Below are 18,011 nucleotides of genomic sequence, written 5' to 3' on the forward strand. Positions count from 1 at the left end.
CGTCTGTGCTGGGCTTGGCTGGCTTTGGGGACTGTGTCACTTTGCTTGATTCTCTCATCTGAGGAGGAAATAATTCTGTGAAACAGATACTGTTGCCCTCCATGGACGTGAGGTAGGAGCACACAGATGAAGGGCTTGTCCGGGATTAGCCATGAGCGGGTCTGTGTCCAGGCAGCTGCAGAGGCAGCAAGGAACACTCCCTCAGCTGGGTCATGTCCGAGCTTCCAGTCTGGACTGTGGCCAGTAAGTCCTCAGCCCAAACTGCCCCTCCCCTGGGGGGGTCACGGGGATGCAGAGGACACCTCGCTGCTGACCCAATGAGCGGTCACCCTCAGGCCCTGCAAAGGGAGGAGTCTGTTCCTTGAATTTCCAAAGCAACTGAACAGTTTCCCCTCCTGTTTTCTGCAGGAACCAGCATTTCCTCCTGTGACCAGGCCGCAGGCCCTTTAGCCTGGAGCACCTGCAGTTTCTCCATCTGCCAATTGGCCAGTCTTGGCAGTGAGCCACAGGGGGCAGCGGAACTACGTGCGGATGGACAGCAGCGTCTAGCCTGAGCCTGGTGTGGTTGCCCATGTGGAAAATGGGGCTTAGAACATACAATCCAGTCAAGCTCCTCAAGTGGGCGATTATCTGAGTTCTCTGAGATAGTCAGATATTCGCCTCCCTCTGAGAAGGAAGGCGAGGGCATGGTGGGAGGCACCACTGGCTTTGAAAGCCGCCCCCCAGGGCGAAACACTGAGCAGGCCTGGCCTTCAGCCCTCTCCGGCACTGGCCAGCACCGGGGTATCCTTCTCAGGGCAAGCTGGGGCGTGCAGCTGAGTGGCCAGGCTTCCCATGCGGCTGTTCCAGACTCTCTGCTGTTTTACAACATTAAGGGGCCTCACTGCACTGATCAAAGATCCCCTCATTTCTGTCTCAGTCCAGGCAATGTCCCCGTAGGATTTTTCCTTCCAGATGCAAAGGGCACATTATAATGTTGAGAGAGAATAAATGTTTCTGCCGACTTTTCAGATGCATTTTAATCTTAAGATGTAGTGCAGAAGGACAGTTAGCCCGGGGAGCGGCTTCTGCCCCAAGGAAAGGGGGCGAGGGTGGCCCTGAATGTAGCTGCCAAGCCCGCAGGCGCGTCTATCCCTCTCCCAAGCTGCGCTATGATTCCTGTTCCTTCTGCTGACACCTTATAGCAGCTGCTGGCTCTGTGACTAGACGGGTCTACTGTTTCCAGGAGAGGAGAGTTTTACTGGCAGTGAAACAGTCTCACATTGTTCTGGGAGCTTCGGCATAAACTCAGAGCATGTCAGTTTGCTTTTATTTGTTTAATTGGTTTCACACAATCTCTTCTGAACTTTGTGTTCACATTCTGTCTGCAGTATGTGACCCCCACTACCCCATGGCCCTGCCGCCCTCCTGGAGGCTCTGAGGCCTCTCCAGAGGCAGGTGCCTCTCGCTCACGAGCGGGGAATGACACAGAGCTTGTAGGGGCGTGGGATCTTGCCAAACCCGATGGCGTCAGGGCTGAGGTCGATGTCCTGCGGGTCTGTGAGCGACTTTAGGCTAAAGTGCTGCAGGATGGCGGACAGGAACAGGAACAGCTCCATGCGGGCCAGGCCTTCGCCCACACACACCCGCTTTCCTGGAAGGACGGCAAGGGGGTGAGCTGGGCCTGCAGGCCAAGGTGGCCGGGCCCGGTGGGGGAGCTGTGGGAAATGGCCGTCCTAGAGCCCAGCTGGCCTGTCTGCCCGCTGGCAGGACGCAGACAGTGGATCCCCGTTTCAGGCGTGTTTGCGCCCGGGTACCAGGAGTCAGCAGCATGGACCTGGCGAGGCAGGACCAGGGCCTCTGTCCAGTGCCCACCCTGATGTCCTGCCGGGAAGGAGGGTGTGGCCAGAAGCCAGGGTGTCCAGTCATGGGCTTGCTCAGCACCCAGAGGCCTGGGCAGCAGCCCAAGGTAGAGAGACACTGAGGAAGGTCTGAAGGCCTGTGATGACCCCAGGTAGCCGAAGATGAGATTCGGTTTAGTGACCTTTGTTTACAATTATGGAGAATTAGATAATGTAGCTCTGAAAGATTTTCAGTGTCCTATTAAATACTTCAAGACTTTTATGACTGGATGAAACAGCCACTATATGAAAAAAAATGTACCCGCAACACCTCATTCCCAGGTCTCCTGGGGACTGACCTCTCTAACCTCTGAAGAACACCGGGGTGGCCGCAGGCAGAGTGAGGAGCACTGCGGCCCACAAGGGGGGGGGGAACGGTGCCAGCCGCACTCACCTGCAGAGAAGGCCTTGAAATAGTCACTGTACTTGAATTTCCCGTTTTCGTTCAGAAAGTGCTCGGGCTTAAAGCTTTCTGGGTCAGGGAACTCTTTGCTGTCGTACAGGAGAGAGTCCAGCGTCGGGATCACCATTGTGCCCTGGGGGGATGGAGGCGGATGGGCTCCAAGCAGGGCCTCAGGTCTTCAGCCCAGATGCCCCGGAGGAGGCGGGCTGGACTTCCTTATATAGGACAGGTCTCAGCCGAAGCAGTGGGAGGGCCCGCGGCCAACTCAGCAGCCCTTTCCCCAGACTCCCTCCCTCTCTGTGGTGTCCGCCTAAGGCCGCAGCCCACCCTCCAGGGCATCCAGCACAGGGCTCCAGTCTGACCTTGGGAATGACGTAGCCCCTGAACATGGTGTCCCGGATGGCTTCGTGGGGCAGGTTGGAGGGTACGAGGTCTATGAACCGCTGAATCTCATGCACTACCGCGTCCATGTAGGGCATCTCCAGCCTGTCCTTGACGGCTGGGACACGGCTTGGCCCAATCACCCTGTCAATTTCTTCATGAAGCTTCTCTGGCAAAAAGTAAATGTAACAGACATAGCAGACAGAGGGTCGGCTCTCGGCTATCCAGTGCCTGCCGGCCCGCAGAGTCCAGGGCCCTCTGGGCAGCCTGTGGCTGGTTCCTGCACGAGGCCAGCAGGGGCTGCCTCTGTGAGGGGCTTTCTAAGGCACTTCTGGCCTCTACTATCTTGGTGGTCACAGCCCATCCAGGCGCTGTTTTCATGCCAAGAAGAGTGGCAGCAAAGGGGCACGGAGGCTTTCCAGCTGGAGGAATGGCTGTGGCCCCCCTCCCAGGCTGGTGCCACCCCAGGGGGACGGCAGGATGGACCCTTGGGGGCAGAGCTCTGAGGCCCTCTTCCCGCTGAGGGACCAGCCCTGGGCAGGCGCCAGCCACTTTGGCTGGACAGCTCCTGTGGGCCTTTTGGGGCACAGCAGAGGGCAGCGCCTAGGCAAAAATCGGAGGCACGTGTAACAGCAATAAGGGTCGTGTGGTGACATTTAACACCCAGTGAGTACCACACACATGCGTCAGGGACGGCAGGGCTGGCAGACTTCTCTGTTAGCCATGAGAGTGGGCATGGGTGCCAGCACTCAACTGTGGCCTGTCAGCCAGGAGGAGGCAGCCCGGCTGGCCCCAGCACCGCCCAGTCCCACAAAGGGCCCCACTCAGGGGCTGCCACTTGGCCTTTGTCCTCCTGTCAACCAGAAACACAGCGGTTTTGGATTCGGGGCAACGAGGTCTGACCCTCGAGGGGCACATGCCCCGTCCCGGGAAACTGCGCCTGCTCCCTCCCCCCCCCCCCATGGTGGCCACTACGGCCTCGGGTGCGGCCGCCCTCCATCACCACACGTGAGGTGCCAGGGGGCCAGGCTGTTGCAGGCAGCAGCGGGTCTGGCGGGGTCTCCAGGTGCCCTGGCCAGGGCGCCCAGAGAGAGGGGAGGCCCTGGTCTGGGTGCTGGTTGCGGCCCGGGCCCTGCCTCCCTGTCCTCCCTTTTACCTGGACTTGGCACTGACAGACCTGGGAGCACTTGGGGCCACCTCATGGCCTCTACGTGGCCCATGTGCTGTTGCCAGCTCATGCCCCTCTGCAGGTGCACCCCAGAAGCGAAGCCTTCCTCCCCATCTGGCCCATATGCTGGGGAAGAGCTCCCAGAAAGGTACCAAGAGGATCTGGGACAGCCTTGGGGTGCTTCCCCCAGGATTTCCTTCTCCCGATCCCCGTTCTTCCAGTCAGGTCAGGTGGGCTGGGGGGCTCCACCCACACCTCACCAGCCCCCTCCCTGCCCGGAGGCCAGGCTTACTCAGGCCACTCACTCACGGAGGAGCCTGCTCTCCCTTGGGGCCACAGCTCCTTCCCTGCAATCAGGGGTGTGTCCGAGGGATGCAGAGGGCTCAGGACCACCCTCCACAACACACTTCCTCCCAAAGGGTCCATCTGAGACCCCCGGCTTGCTCCCCCATGGAGACGACCAGCGCCCGCCCGCCCTGCAGACGGAGTCGGGCCCTGAGTGCTCGGCTGGCTCTCCAGGCACAACAGCCACGTGCTGTATCCTGGCAGCCCAATGTACCTTCAATCTCTGGGTACTTCATGAGGATCAGGAGCCCATAGCGCAGGGTGGTGCTGGTGGTCTCTGTCCCCGCGAAGAAGAGGTCGGCCACGGTCACGGCGATGCTGTCCAGGGTGTAGGCCAGCTCCCCACCCGGCTCTCCCTGCAAGGGTCAGGACAGACGCCCACAGGGCATCCTCGGAGTGAGGAACACGTCTCCCTCCACTCCCCAGCTACCCTGCCAGTTCTCGGGGGGCAGGGCGCGGCTTCCTGAGTGGCCACACACGCAGGACCTCCGGATAAGTGGGGCCTCTGCTAACAAGTCAAAACCCGCAGGGTTGATCTCCCACCCGACCTGCTGGGCATCCAGGAGCCTTGTGCCTGCCAGGGCAGGGACCCCAGCCAGAGGCTCTCAGACCGCCGGACAGTCGTCCCAGAGAGTCAGGCGTGGCATTCACATGAACATGGCAGTTCAGAGTCACGGCGACCACAAGGTGAGGTGTCACAGATGTGGCACCCTGAGGAACGGGGATCCCGAGGACCTGTCAGCTGGATGGTGCCATAGGGGCTGGGACCCCTTGCAATCATGCACAATTGGGGTTACACGTGCTGACGTGCTGGGCACCCCCAGGTTAGACACAGTCATCACAGTTGGATAAGCACTGTTTGGAGGTGCCCGTGGGCGGTGCCCACTCACCCCACCCGACAGCCCCAGCCAGCTGGGGTCCTGGCTTCCCTGGGAAAGGCCATCTTGTTGCCAGCGTGGCCGGGACTCAGCCTGCATGTGGCCGCTGGCTGCATCTGGACAGGCGCGGGGGCTGGGCGCAGGCCGTGTGGACGCCACATGCAGGCAGGTATGGATCTGGGACGCACACCCCCACCCTCCCACGGTGGCCAGGCGAGCCTGGGGCATGTGCTGCGGGGCACCTTGCCCATCTCCGTGAGAAGGCAGTCGGTGAAGTCCCGGGGGCAGTTGGGGTCCAGCGTCTCCTGGTGCTCCTTCACCCTTTCCAGGACGTAGTCTTTTACTTCTGCCACATTTCTCATCACTTTCCTATGGCTTCCCGGCAGGTATTGCATAACACTTGAAAAATGATTATAAACCTAGAGAAGGGGGGGGAATTAGCTCAATAAATACACACACACATAATTTTTCTGGATGCAACACAATTTCGGGCACTGGGCTAATAACGTTCTTCAGACTTGAATTGCAGTGGCCACAGTGCCTGTGTGGCCATCTGGGCCAGGCACCCCCGGCACCAGCTGCGCAGGGCCAGGGAAGGGCCTCAGCCCACAGCTCCAGGAGGGCGCCAGGCCCGAACCACACGCTCGCTCCCCAGGAGGCCCCCAGGCCCGGCACCCCCTCTCCTGCCCGGGCGCTGAGCGCTGGGGGGCCGGCGGGGCGCAGGCCTCACCTGCAGCCAGGGCGTGCTGAGCAGGTAGAAGTTCTCGTTGAACAGTTGCATGAGCCGCAGGCTGGTCTTGTCTCCGTAGTCGAAGTGCTTGCGGAAGAGGATGTCGGCGATAACGTTGCAGGGCCCACAGCCGATCACGAAGGTGGGGTCGAAGGGCTGGCCTGGGGACAGAAGGGGTTCGCTGGCACCAGGGGCAGGGAGGCCGCCCCTTCTGGCGCCCGAGAGGACCCCGCGGCTGGCCGCTGCCCACTGCCAGTGACAGCCCCGGTTGGGGCTCCCTGACTTTCCAGTTACTTCAGGCGCAGGGAAGCCCGACTGTGGGGTGCTGGGGCGGGGCCTGCACTCACCTCGGGTCTCCCGCAGGGCCTGCAGCAGGAAGTGGGCCTCCTTCTGGATGCGCGCCTCATTGCCCTCCTTCCCCATGCCGTAGTCGCGCAGGGTGCTCAGGGCGAACCGCCGGGTGTCCTTCCAGGTCGGTCCGTTGTTGAAGATAACGCCTGAGGGGAAGGAACCAGCCGAGACGCTGCCACCCGCGCCCGGTGGGGAGAAGGCACCAGGCAGTGGGGGGCTCTGGTGGGGAGGGGGTGAGCAGGCAGGCACAGGGTGGGGGGGCCGGGCAGGAGGGGGGTGCTGGGCACCGGGGGCACGGGGGGCAGGGTGGGGCCCAGCAGGCGGGGGGGCGGGGGGCAGGCGGGGCGGGGTACCCGGTGCTGACTGCCTCCCTCTCCCCATGGTGGGGGGCTGGGAGGGAAGGAAGAGCACCCGACTGCCCCAGAGGAACCTCGCTTCTCTTTCCTGTCTACCGACAAAATTGTTGACAAGCCATCCGCTGTCGTGGGTCTTTAGTGCTCAACTCCAAAGGCTTGAACTACTGAAGCCTTAGCGCACAGCAGTGGCTTCGCAGAGAGCCCCCACTTACATACGGAGGCCAGGGCTCCCCTGCACAGCTCTTCCAAACGGGGAGCCCTCCAGCAACCCTTCCCAGGGCCGGGCTGGGCAGGTGGCTGCAGGCAGGATACTGGCTGGGCACCCCAGCACCAGATGCTGGGAGGTCACCTACGCACAGTTCCCATGGCCAGCACAAAACACAAGGGCACTGAGCTTGGGGACCAAGGTTCAGGCCTATCTGTGCTGAGTCTCAGATTCCCTTGGGGTCACCTGCGGGGCTGGGGTGACAGCCCAAGGGCATCCTACAGGGGGGAGGTTCCAGACTCAGAGCTTCTGTGGGATCACCTGACAACCCCTGGGGGAGACCTAAGCCAGCCCCGATGTCCTGAACCTGAGGCCAGAGAGGTGGGGGAAGCAGGAAGGAGCGAGCACGGGGACCCCACCTGAAGGGTTAGTGACCCCAGAGGGCTTGGTGGTTGAGGTGGGAGGAGTGGAGAAGCAGATAATTTTTAAATGTCACTGGAAGAATTCTGCAGCAAGGGAAAGGTGGATGATAAGGAGAGAGCCAGGGATGGAGACAGAGAGGGAGGCAGAGGGCGGAGACTCCAGAGGGCTAGGGAGGCCTGGATGGCAAAGGCTTCTCTGTGGGCGAAGGGCCCGGGACGCAGGTGCTGGTGAGCGGCCCTGGGCTCAGCGGTGTGCTGACGAGGGGCAGTAGGTCTTCATTTCTGGGGTCCAGAGGCACCCCAAGTTCAGGGCTGGCTAATTTTGGGGGGCAGCTCTGGGACGAATGAGACATGAAAAATAGGACTCTGGTGGCCCTGGGCAGGAGGCAGCAGCCCCAGCGTCCCCGTGGACTCAGGGTGCCCAGCCCGGCCCGGCTGCGGTCCCAGGTCAGGACGCGGTCCACGGTAGCACCAAGGGCCCCTGGCCCGGGATGGCCCTCCTTGACCACAGGACGCTGCTCTCACAGCTGCCCCGCAGTGACTCTCCTCTGGGTTAAAGACAAAGCCGTAGCTGCTCCATTTTGCTTTCGCCAACACAAAGAAGCAAGCCCAAACCCAAGTCTTTGGATTTCTCCAAAACAGAAGCCAACGCCACCGGGCATGGCCTAAAATCATGGGCTGGGAGCAAGGCCGGGAGCAAGGCCAGGACCCGGCACGTGGGCGCTGACACTCCGCACCGGGCCACTGGCCTCGGCGGCTCATCACCAGGACTGATGCAGGAGGGGCTGGGCCCCGAGTTTCACGGGGTGCAAGGGACACTGTGCTGTTTGTTTCTGACCTACTTTGGAGGAAGCAGGAAGGATGAGCAGGGCGGGAGGGGGCCGCCCACGTCAGGCCAGGCAGCTCGGCCCTGCAGCCACAAGTGCCGTCCTGAGGAGCTGAGCGGGACTGCAGGGCTTCCCCGACCCCGCAACCTGTGACTTCCCGCCACCACTGCCGCCTGGCAGGGCCGGCTGCGATCTCACCTCTGTCCTTGTGCTCGTGGAACACGACGACCTCGCCTCTGCCGGAGAACTCGTTCTTGTGGGTGAGCAGCACTTCCTTGACGGCCTGGTAGCCATGCAGCACCACCACACGGCGCGGGCCCAGGTACACGGTGAACACCGGCCCGTAGCGCTCGGCCAGCTGGGGGGGACACACGGGTGAGGCCCGGGCCCGGGGGCCAGGGCTGAATTTCCTCTCCACTGGAAGCGCTCCGGGGGGGCCGGGGGCGTCCCCAGGAGCTGGCCTCTGCGTGGGCATGGCCCTGGGGCTCGCCTGCCATCACTCCCGTGGACGATGCCTCCCACCCCTCCTCCGAGGCCCCCCGCCCATCTGCCCCGTCACCCCACTGTCTGCTGTCCCGCCCAGGTCTGAGACCCCAGGTGCCCAGCAGGGTCCTGGCAGCCCACCCTGGGGGTGCCGATGCCTGCCAGCATCCACGCCCAGCCGCTCCTTCTCCGGCCTGTCGCATCCTCAGACCCCGGCCCATTCACGGCTGACAGCGGTGGCTTGAGGCAGGGTCAGGGGCTGCCCAGGGCCTCTCGTGCACCCTGCCCTGTGGCATCGTAAGCTCAGAGGGCGCCGCCCGTCCTTGCCCGGCCCCTGCTCCAGCCCTTCCTGAGATGCAGCTCCCACCGGAGCAGGGGCCGCTGGCCCGGGCGCTACCAGCTAGGCGGGGGCTGCCCGGCCTGGGCGCTGCTGCCCGCTGCCCGCCGGCCCCAGAGGGGCCTGAGCGGCGGTGAGCGCGCGAGCCACACCTCGTCCCGGTGCTGGCCCCGCGGGCAGCAGAGTTTCCCTTACTTTGCCTAGAGACTTGGGGATGTTCTTGAGGTCGATGTGGAAGAGGTTCCCGAGGACGGGCAGCGGGAACGGCCCGGGGGGCAGCCTCCAGCCGCTGCAGATCTGCCTCCAGACGGACACGAGCAGCAGGCTGGCCACCCAGGCCAGCAGCGCGACCGTCACGCCCAGCGCGGCCATGGCTCGGCTGCCGGCGCGGCGGCCTCGGGCTTTAAGGCCGCGCCGGGGGCGGGTGCGGGGCCGGCCAATGCGCGCGGGCCGGGCTGTTGACCCGCGCTGGCGGCGCCTCAGAGGACCCGCCGCCCCTCAGAAGCCCGGCCAGGCCCCCGCCCCGGGCCCCCCGCGCCCCCCCGCGCCCCCCCGCCCCTCCACGCCCCTCCACGCCCCCAGCCCCGCGGCCCCCCCGCCCGCCCCCCCGGCCCCCCCCCCCCCGAGTCCCCCCAGCCCCGCCCGCTCGTCCCCCGCCCGCCCCGGGTGCCCCGCCCGCCAGCCTCCCCCGCCCCCCCCCGCCCGGGCCCCCAACCCCCAGCCCCGCCCGCTGGCGCTTCCCGGCCCCCGCCCCGGCCCCGGCGCCCCCTGCCGGCCGCGCGGAGTCGCCGAGCCGGAGGCCCCGCCCGCCCGCCCGGGCAGAGTCTCCCGCGTTTCCTTATTTTCCATCGCCCGTTTTTATTTACTTTTATTTCACAGACAGCAGACAGCAGCGACCCCCACCCCAGGAGCGGGCCCCACGGAGTGCCCGGCCCGCCGCGCCCCCCCCCCCGCCTGCTCCCTGCGGGGTCCGGGCCGCGCCGCCCCCCGCCCCCCTCGCCCGCCCCGCGCCCCCCCCGGTCCGGCCCGCGCCCCCCACCCCCGCCCCCCGCCTGCTCCCTGCGGGGTCCGGGCCGCGCCGCCCCCCGCCCCCCTCGCCCGCCCCGCGCCCCCCACCCCCGCCCGGCCCGCACCCCTCCGCCTGCTCCCTGCGGGGTCCGGGCCGCGCCGCCCCCCGCCCCGCCCCGCTCCGCTGCTGCTCTCGGGCACCGCGTCCCCCCGTGCCCGGCTCCCGCCGTGACGTCCCGCGTTTCCGCCCCCTCGGGGCTCGCGGCGGAGCCAGGTCCGGCCTGGCCCGGCCCGAGGCGGGGGCGTCCGGGTCGCCGCGTCTCCCCGCTGTTCGGGGGTTTCCAGCTTCACCCGCTCGCGCCTGGGGCGGCGGCAACCGGGGCCCGGAGCTGTGGGATCCGCGCGTCCGCGCCCTTCGGTGGGTCCGGGGCGGCCCGCGCCTCGCACGCCAGCCCCGTGGTCGGCAGCTGAGGCCCCCGACGGCGCCCCGCGCCCGGCCGCCCGCGCCCCCCGCAGCACAGCGGGGTCCCGCCCCGTCCTCGCCGCCGGCCTCGCGGGCAGGCGCGTCTCGTCTCGGCGGGCAGCAGAACAGTGAAGCTGGACCGGGCCGCCGCCCCGCGCAAAGTCGGCTCCAAACGGGTCAGAGAACGGGACGTGACGCCCGAAACCGTAAGATGCGCGGAAGCAAACAGGCGGGACGCTGGAGACGCTTCCCAGGAACAGCTGTGCGGGCGCATCCCGGAGCAGAGGCGCTCCATGAGGAGATAAACGCCCGGACCGGCGGCTGCAGCCACGTCAGACATTAACCAACGCAGACGCCCCTGACCCGGAGAAAGTCTCGGCGCCGCGTCAGCCGACAAGGCCCGGATCACAAGGACGGCAGAGCCGCCGGGCTCCACGAGACAGAGGGAACAGTCCAGTCGGGAAACGGGCGAAGAACTGAAGAGACGTTTCTCCAAAGACGACATCAAATTCTCTTTCAAAAGCGCACGCGGCCTCGCCGGCCTGCGCGGGGAGCGGCCCCAGGCGGCTGAGCCTGAGGAGCCCCCCCCCACACACAGGCGACTCCCCGGCGTGTTCGTCCTCTCACACAGGTGATGCATCTTTGGACGCCGCGGAGAACGGGAGAAGAGTGAACACCACCTTCTGCACTTTCCCTGTCACACAGAGAAGTCGAGCGCCAGCACCCCCGCCCCCGGCCCTGCTCTCCCTGGCCCCGGGCGCCGCCTCGGGTGCTGTCCTGGCAGGCTCTGCCGCCCCAGGGGCGCTGACCTCTCTCGGCCCGGCTCCCGCCTCTGGTCCAGGTCCTGTGGATCGGGTAACCCACAAACTGGTTGGACCGCAGGTCCGGCTCAGCTGCGCCCCTTGCCCTTCCCTCCCCGGGGCGCACAGCCAACGCCCCAGGACAGAGGCCGAGCCATCTGGACCCCCATCTCTTCTCCGCAGCATCAGGCCGCGTGGGGCGGGGGCGGCAGGGCAGGCCCTGGCTTGAATTCCAGCCGCGATGCGGACAGCTGTGTGAGGCGAACGGACAGCTGTGTGCGGCGGGGCGGCCTCCCACGGGGGTGCTGGTCACGCCTGCACTTTCACCCCCAGCCCGCGTTCCACCACAGAAACCCAACACTCACTGGTTACTTGAGAGCCACACAAGATCAAGTTCGCTGACTGCTCTGCAAACCCGTGGGGTCTGGAGACGTTGTGGGTGCGGCGGACAGCACCCGGGCAGCTCCGATGCCCGAGATGTTGCCGTGTGGCCTCTCTGTGGCCTTCCCCGGCCCCACCCTGCAGGTCCCCTTGGTACCCCTGTGCGTCTTGTTTCTTGTCAGGCTTGCAGTCCTGCGGCGTGCAGTCTCCTGGCTTCTCTCACCTAGGAGACGCCTTCCAGGCGCGCCGGGCCGTCCTGTGTGCAGGCGATCGCCCCCTCATTGCTGAGGCCGCTCCCCGCAAGGAGATGGCATGCGCCCCCGGCGCCCTGTCTCACGGGCTGGGCTCCCATTGGTGCTCGTGAACGAAGCCACCTCGACGCCTGCTCGTGGCTCCTGCTCGGATCCAAGCTGACTCACTGCCTGCTGACCCGGGCGGTGGCTGAGGGCTGACGGGTGAGCTGTGCCGTGTGAAATGCCAGGCTGTCTCCCAAAGCAACTGAGGCATTTTGCGTTCCCATCAGGAATAATGAGAGCTCTTGCTCCAAATTTACATCCTGCTTTTTCTTTAAAACTGTTATTTACAGACAACCCTCTCTGTCGGGTGCCGGGCGCTGACCCGTGGCAGGAACAGCCCTGCAAGGTCCAGTGCCCGGTGGAGGCGGGAGAGAAGCTTCAGATGAGCTGAATGACAAACCCGCAGAGTCGGAGCCGCAGCCGAGTCCGCCGCGGCGGGGACCCACGGGCCGGGGCTGTGGGGTGCTCCTGGCGGGGGTGGGGCGCCCAGGGACCTGTCTCAAGGTTCTCATTTTTTCAATTTCTAACAAATGAAGATTGAAGAACTTTTCACTTCCTCTAGCTTTATTCGCTGTCATCCAAGCGCAGACTGTAAGCGCGCAGCGCACAGTCACTTTGTTTCCAAGGGCATACCTGATTTTTGTAATTGGCACCGAACAGACAAAAACGTTTATTTTGTGTTTAAAAATAGGCTTCATGATTACAGCATTCAGCTCTTTGCCCTTCTTGCTTGTTTTCTGTACTAAATCCACCCCGTTCTGCAGGACTGTTCTGAGGCCCGCTGCAGTCCGGCTGCCCCCTCCGGCCAGGGCCGCCCGGGCGCGGTGGCCTCAGTCGCTCGTCTGTGAGGGCAGCAGCGCCCTCCTCGGACACCGCACCCGGGCTGCAGAGGCCTCTCGCGGGGCACGCCCGGGAGGACGGGTCGCGCCTCAGGAGCCAGCGCACTGGGCCCGGGGGTGGGGGGGGGCGGGGGGGATAACCCTTCCCCTCCCTCCCTCCCTCTCAGTTTTGCTCTTTCTGCCGCAAGCACAGAGCGCGAGGACAGCGCCTGCACAGCGGCCGGGTCTGGCCTCCACCCGCCGGCGTCGTCCCTGCCGCGCCCACCTGTCTCCACTGGACTCTGCTGTCCGCTCCCCTCCCCAGGGGCAGCCGCAGCGCGAGGGGTGGCCGTTGCCAGCAGGTGCGGTTCCGCGGGACACGCCCGGGCATGTCCCTGACTGGACAGTACCTGCAGACGTCACTGGCCACGCGCAGGTGGGAGGTGGGCACAGCCGGGGCAGCTGAGCCGGCCCCGGGGCAGCCTTCAGTCCCCTGCGTTGTCCTTGGCCTCACAGAGCTCTGGCCTTTCTGCTGCTGGTACAGGCCGCAGGATTGAATTGTTAACTTAAAGTGGATGCCGAGTCTTCAGTATCTACTTGTTTCTTTGTGACAGCTGGCGGTGGGGTCTCCTCACTGTCACCCCAGCGGGAGACGGCAAGAAGAGAAGTAGCAGTGGGCATGAGAGCGCGACGTCCATCCGCTGGCCCTTGTCTGTCCAGCCAGGCCGGTCCCCGGCAAGACAGAAAGTCTATGAAGCCATTGCTTGGGTGGCCCGAAGCGGGCAGGGGACAGCAGGGCCCGGAGCTCGTGGGGGCCTGAGGCACCTCCCTCCGGCGCTAGTGTCATGGGTGTTAAGACTTTCCCCGAGTGAAGGCCGGGCTGTGCCTTCCTGCCCTTTGGCAGGCAGAGATAAAGCAGCACCCACGACAACCAGCACAGGCCGGGAGTCCCTGGACACACAAGACTGCAGCAGGGAAGGGCAGGGCCCAGCAGGGTCGTCCCTCACCCCCCACCCTAGAAGCTCCGTCTCCCTTGGGCACCCCCACCACGCTCAGCTCCGGGAGCAGGGCCGCTGCCCCCTCACAGTGCCCGCAGCCCTCGGACACTGCATGCCCACCTTTGACGCTCCTGGCAGTGGAGGAGACGATGCGGTGATGAGCCCCCTGTTGTCAGAAGGGACATGTGGGGTCGCCCGTGTGTGCAGAGGGTGACTTAGGTGAGAACGACGCCGCTGGCCCCTGACAGCACCGGACAGTGCCTGGCCCCTCCAGCCAGGGGGCATGACCTGCAACGCTTTGCCTCTAACCCTGCCCCCCTACAGGGCGCCCCCTGTAGGACTCTGGGCACCAGGTGATGGCAGCGGCTCCTGTTCAATGCATTTAGAGCTTGCCCCTGCCCCCACCTCCGCGCCACGCCTGACGAGACAAGAAACCTGGGGCTCCGCTTAGGTGTGGACACTTGGGCCCCACGCCGTGGGTGAGCCTCACAGCCCAGCTTGGCACAGCCCCAGGCAGGCTGCTGCCCTGGCCCAAGCCCGCCAGGGCACGGGGGGCGGGGCAGCGAGCCCAGGGCGGGCCAATAGCGACAGCCCTCCTGACACCTACTGGGCCAGGCCTATGGCCTCTCCCCGTCCTATGTTGAACCCAAGACCCAGTTCTTGTGTGGGGAGATGGGGCCTTTGGGAGGTGTGTCCTGAGGATGGAGCCCCAGAGCCCCCCATGAACGGGTCTAGTGTTCTTGGAAAAAGGACCCAGCAGAGCCCCCTTGTCCTCCACGTGTGGTGAGAGTGAGATGAGACGGCAGCTGAGCGGCGCCTCGGCCTGAGCCAGCCGGCACGGTGAGACTGCATCGGGCTGGCGTGGGGGGCCTGCTGCCGGGGGCAAGACGGCCCTACGTGCGGAGTCCAGACACGCAGCAGCAGCCCAGGCCCAGGCCCGACAGGCCGATGGACGTGAGACCCCAAGCCCCAGCCCCAGGCTGTGCAGGACCTGGGGGCAGAGGTCAGTGTGGGTGGACATCTGACCATCCCCAGCTCACAGGACAGCAGCTGCCAACAGGCTCTGTGGTGACGCCCACAGGGGTCCACCCCTCTCTGGCCCTGCCAAGATCCGCCAGCCCACAGGGGTGGCAGTGAGCCTGTGAGCAGGAGGCGTCCTCGGGGGCCACCAGGCTTCCAGGCCCCGGCAGGAGCCCTCACTCCAGCCTGCAGTCTGCGAGGACCCTGGCCAGGGACAGGAGTAGGAGGTGTGGGCACCAGGCTCCTGTCGACTGTGGAGGCCCCGCCAGCATGCACTACCCAACCCCAGTCTGCTTTTGTGAAAGAAAAAGAGGCTCCAGAGACACTGAGCTTGCAGTCCGCCAGGAGGCACAGCTTAGCCCAGGTCTAGGGGTGACCAGGTGGCCGGCCCCAGGGAAGAGGAAGGACAGTAGCAGCAAAGACATCGGTGTGGTAACAAGTGGAGCCAAGGAACCCTCTCCAGCACGGGTGTGGAGCCTCCCACCCAAACTACACAGCTGGGCACCCACCGGCGGGGTCTGGGAGCAAAGGGCAGACGTGGATGGCACAGCTCTCACTTTGAAACAGGGCCACTGAGACCAGGGCTATCACTGCACCCACACAACAGGGGCAACTGCAGGTCAAAGGGCAGGGCCTGGTGGTGGACAGGTCACTGCCTTTGGGTTCTCACCCTCCACACAATTGCAAGACACCTGAGGTTCAGGGAACAACAACCACAGGGTTTATTTTACAACCAGGGCAAACAGAGAGCTCACTGTGGCCACAAGTGGCGACTGCATCACCCAGAGAGTATCCACCAGAAGTACAAGCAGAGTGCCGGTCACCTGTCAACAGAGCTAGGCAGCACTGGCCAGTAGTGATGGGTCACCACTGGTCACCAGGAGGTGTCAGAGACACCCAGTGTTAATGGCTCTTTGTAAGAGGGTGGAAGACATAAAATTAAATGGCTCTTTGAGACACTAGGCCCGACGCCTCTGGGGCCCCTTTCAGGCCACATCAGAGAAGGCCCAGAGGCAGGCACAGTGGCAAGGTCTCTGCAGGGGCCTTGGGCTTCTCTTCCTCTGAGATGAGCTGCTAGTCCTTCCTTCTCCAGAGGCCAGGAGCAGCGTCCCCCAGCTCCCTCCACCTCTGCCTTGTATCTTCTTTCAAGGTGCTCCACTGCCATTCTGACTGGACCATTTTCAATCCTATGGCCGATTAGACCATTTAGCACCAAAGAGCTCATACCTCACACCTGATTGGTCCACTCTACAATCCCAGCACCCTGCATAAAAGGGAACTTGCTACAGCCCCAGCCTGCCTGATCTCAAGGTGCATAAATTGTTGGGACCAAGGAGCCCCAGCTGGAGCTGTCCTGCGGCGGAGCAGCGGGTGAGAGAAACCACTGCCGCTGCCCACCCACCAGCCACTGAGGCAGAGCCCCAGTGTGAATGTCACGTACAGACTGGAGACAAAAATGCACAATATCTCTGCATAAATCACAGTAGATGTGGACAGGAGATGATTTGCATTAGCTTTTATATCAAAAGAAGAATCTCCAAGTGATCACATATGGACACAAACCCTCACTCCAGGAGCTAAACTGAAATCAGGTCAGACCTGAAGGCCTCCTTGCATGAAGACCACGGGTCCCATTGAGGCTTCCTGGGTGTCCAGGTATCCAGGCTCACCTAGCATGGCCAGCACCCATGCTGGGCTGATGAGAGGGAGCTGGCCAGTCTCACATCTACAAGCCTGGTCTCAGGGAGACTCGGGGGAGGGGGACGCGGGAAATCCACTGACAGAAGAGCTTGCACAGGGCATTAGCGTCTGCAGAGATTAAGGAGTCTCCTCAGGGCCTGCTTGACCTCAGCATTCCGCAGAGAGTAGATGAGGGGGTTCAGGGTGGGGCTCAGCAAGGTGTACAGTGCTCCAGAGACTTTGTTTCTCTCAGGACTGTAGTTGGAGGCCGGGCTGATGTAGGCACAGAACACGGCTGAGTAGTAGAAGGAGACCACCAGCAGGTGGGAGGAGCAGGTGGAAAAGGCTCGCCGCTTGCCCTCGGCCGAGCGGATGCGCAGGATGCTGGCGATGATGAAGCCGTAGGACCCCAGCGTGAGCATGAAGTTGATGACCCCATAGAAGGCGTCGGCCAGGACAGTCATGATGCTGTTGATGAGGGTGGGGCTGCAGGAGAGCAGGAGCAGCGGGGGGATCTCACAGAAGAAGTGTGTGATGAGGTTGGGGCCACAGAAGATCAGACGCGCCATCAACCCGGTGTGCACCGAAGCGTTGACGGCACAGATGGTCCAAACGGCCGCGGCCAGTGCCCCACACAGCCGTGGGCTCATGATGGAGCTGTAGTGCAGCGGGTGGCAGATGGCCACGTAGCGGTCATAGGCCATGACCGTGAGCAGCAGCAGCTCTCCAGACAGGGACCAGAGGAGGAAGAAGAGCTGGGCCATGCACCCCGGGAAGGAGATGGTGTTCTCCGTCTCCGACACCAGGCCCACCAGTGTCTTGGGCAGCACGGACGAGGTGCAGATGACGTCCATGGAGGCCAGGTTGAACAGGAAGAAGTACATGGGGCTGCGCAGGCTGGCGCTGCAGCTGATCAGCACGACGATGATGGTGTTGCCTGCCAGCGCCAGGGCGTACAGGGCCAGGAAGCAGCCCAGCAGGGGCAGCCGCAGCTCTGGGTGCTCGGAGAAGCCCTGCAGGATGAACACCTCCACCTGCGTCCAGTTGTGCCCTGCAGCCCTGCCGGGAGCGGCCCCCAGGCCCGGCTCCATGGTGCCCCCTGAGAGAGACAGAGAGTCAGCCTGGGCTCAGCATAGGAGCCGCGGGCCCCTCACCTATACACACCCTGACCCATGACCCCGGCAGCTGTTCCAGGATCTACCTAGACTGCCCTGTTCCCTGTGCCCTGGGACATCTGCTCAGACATCCTTGCCCACAACGGGCTCTGGCCAAGTTCCTACTCCATGCCCTTCTCCCTGTCCCAACCCCAGAAGAGCAGCAGTCTGCCCACTGGGCCCTCCAGTCAATGCTGTGGGGCCGTTCATGCCCTCTGCGGGCTGAGCATGTCCCTGCGCCCAAAAGTCATGTCACCCTGAGCTCAGCCCTGCTTCTCCAGGTGCACACGCCTGTCTCTAGCTCCAGAGCTGTCCCTAGACGCCCGCCCCCAACCCCTCACTGAGCCCCAAGCACTCGTGTGACATCTCTGCCTCCATGAACTGCAGCCCCTTTGCGCTCAACACCCAGGGGAATGGTGGCCGCACCCCAGGGCAGGTGTGGTACCTCCTGCAGGCCCTGCCCTGCCTGATGCCCGAGCGGCCCAAGGGAGCAGGAGCTGGCTGACCCCTCACCCCTCAGCTCCCGCCATCCAGGCTCTGCGGATCAGCTGCTCAGGGCTGAGACCGTCTCTGCCGTCATCTCTGTCAGCTCCACGGGTCCCCACGGCCGGCTGAGCTTCCAACCCC

At 64.3% G+C, this 18,011-nt stretch overlaps 2 protein-coding genes across 2 annotated transcripts; both read right to left on the reverse strand.

Annotated features, from left to right (window-relative positions):
* Window positions 1–889: 889 nt before the first annotated feature.
* Window positions 890–9,138, reverse strand: LOC119234161 (cytochrome P450 2E1). Its single transcript, XM_037496951.2, has 9 exons — window positions 8,962–9,138; window positions 8,145–8,304; window positions 6,133–6,282; window positions 5,786–5,946; window positions 5,298–5,474; window positions 4,392–4,533; window positions 2,646–2,833; window positions 2,275–2,416; window positions 890–1,633 (listed from the first exon to the last, which is right to left on the reverse strand). The coding sequence occupies exons 1-9, from the start codon at window positions 9,136–9,138 to the stop codon at window positions 1,449–1,451; spliced, it is 1,482 nt and encodes a 493-aa protein (XP_037352848.1). The 3' UTR covers window positions 890–1,448.
* A 7,155-nt stretch (window positions 9,139–16,293) lies between these two features.
* LOC119234086 (olfactory receptor 13A1-like) lies at window positions 16,294–17,321 on the reverse strand. The gene has a single exon (XM_037496851.2). The coding sequence runs from the start codon at window positions 17,319–17,321 to the stop codon at window positions 16,353–16,355; it is 969 nt and encodes a 322-aa protein (XP_037352748.1). The 3' UTR covers window positions 16,294–16,352.
* Between the last annotated feature and the right edge of the window lie 690 nt (window positions 17,322–18,011).

This window comes from Talpa occidentalis, unplaced genomic scaffold (assembly GCF_014898055.3).
Source record: "Talpa occidentalis isolate TD23 unplaced genomic scaffold, MPIMG_talOcc4v2.1 talOcc4.8, whole genome shotgun sequence".
In the NCBI taxonomy this organism is placed as follows: Eukaryota; Metazoa; Chordata; class Mammalia; order Eulipotyphla; family Talpidae; genus Talpa; species Talpa occidentalis.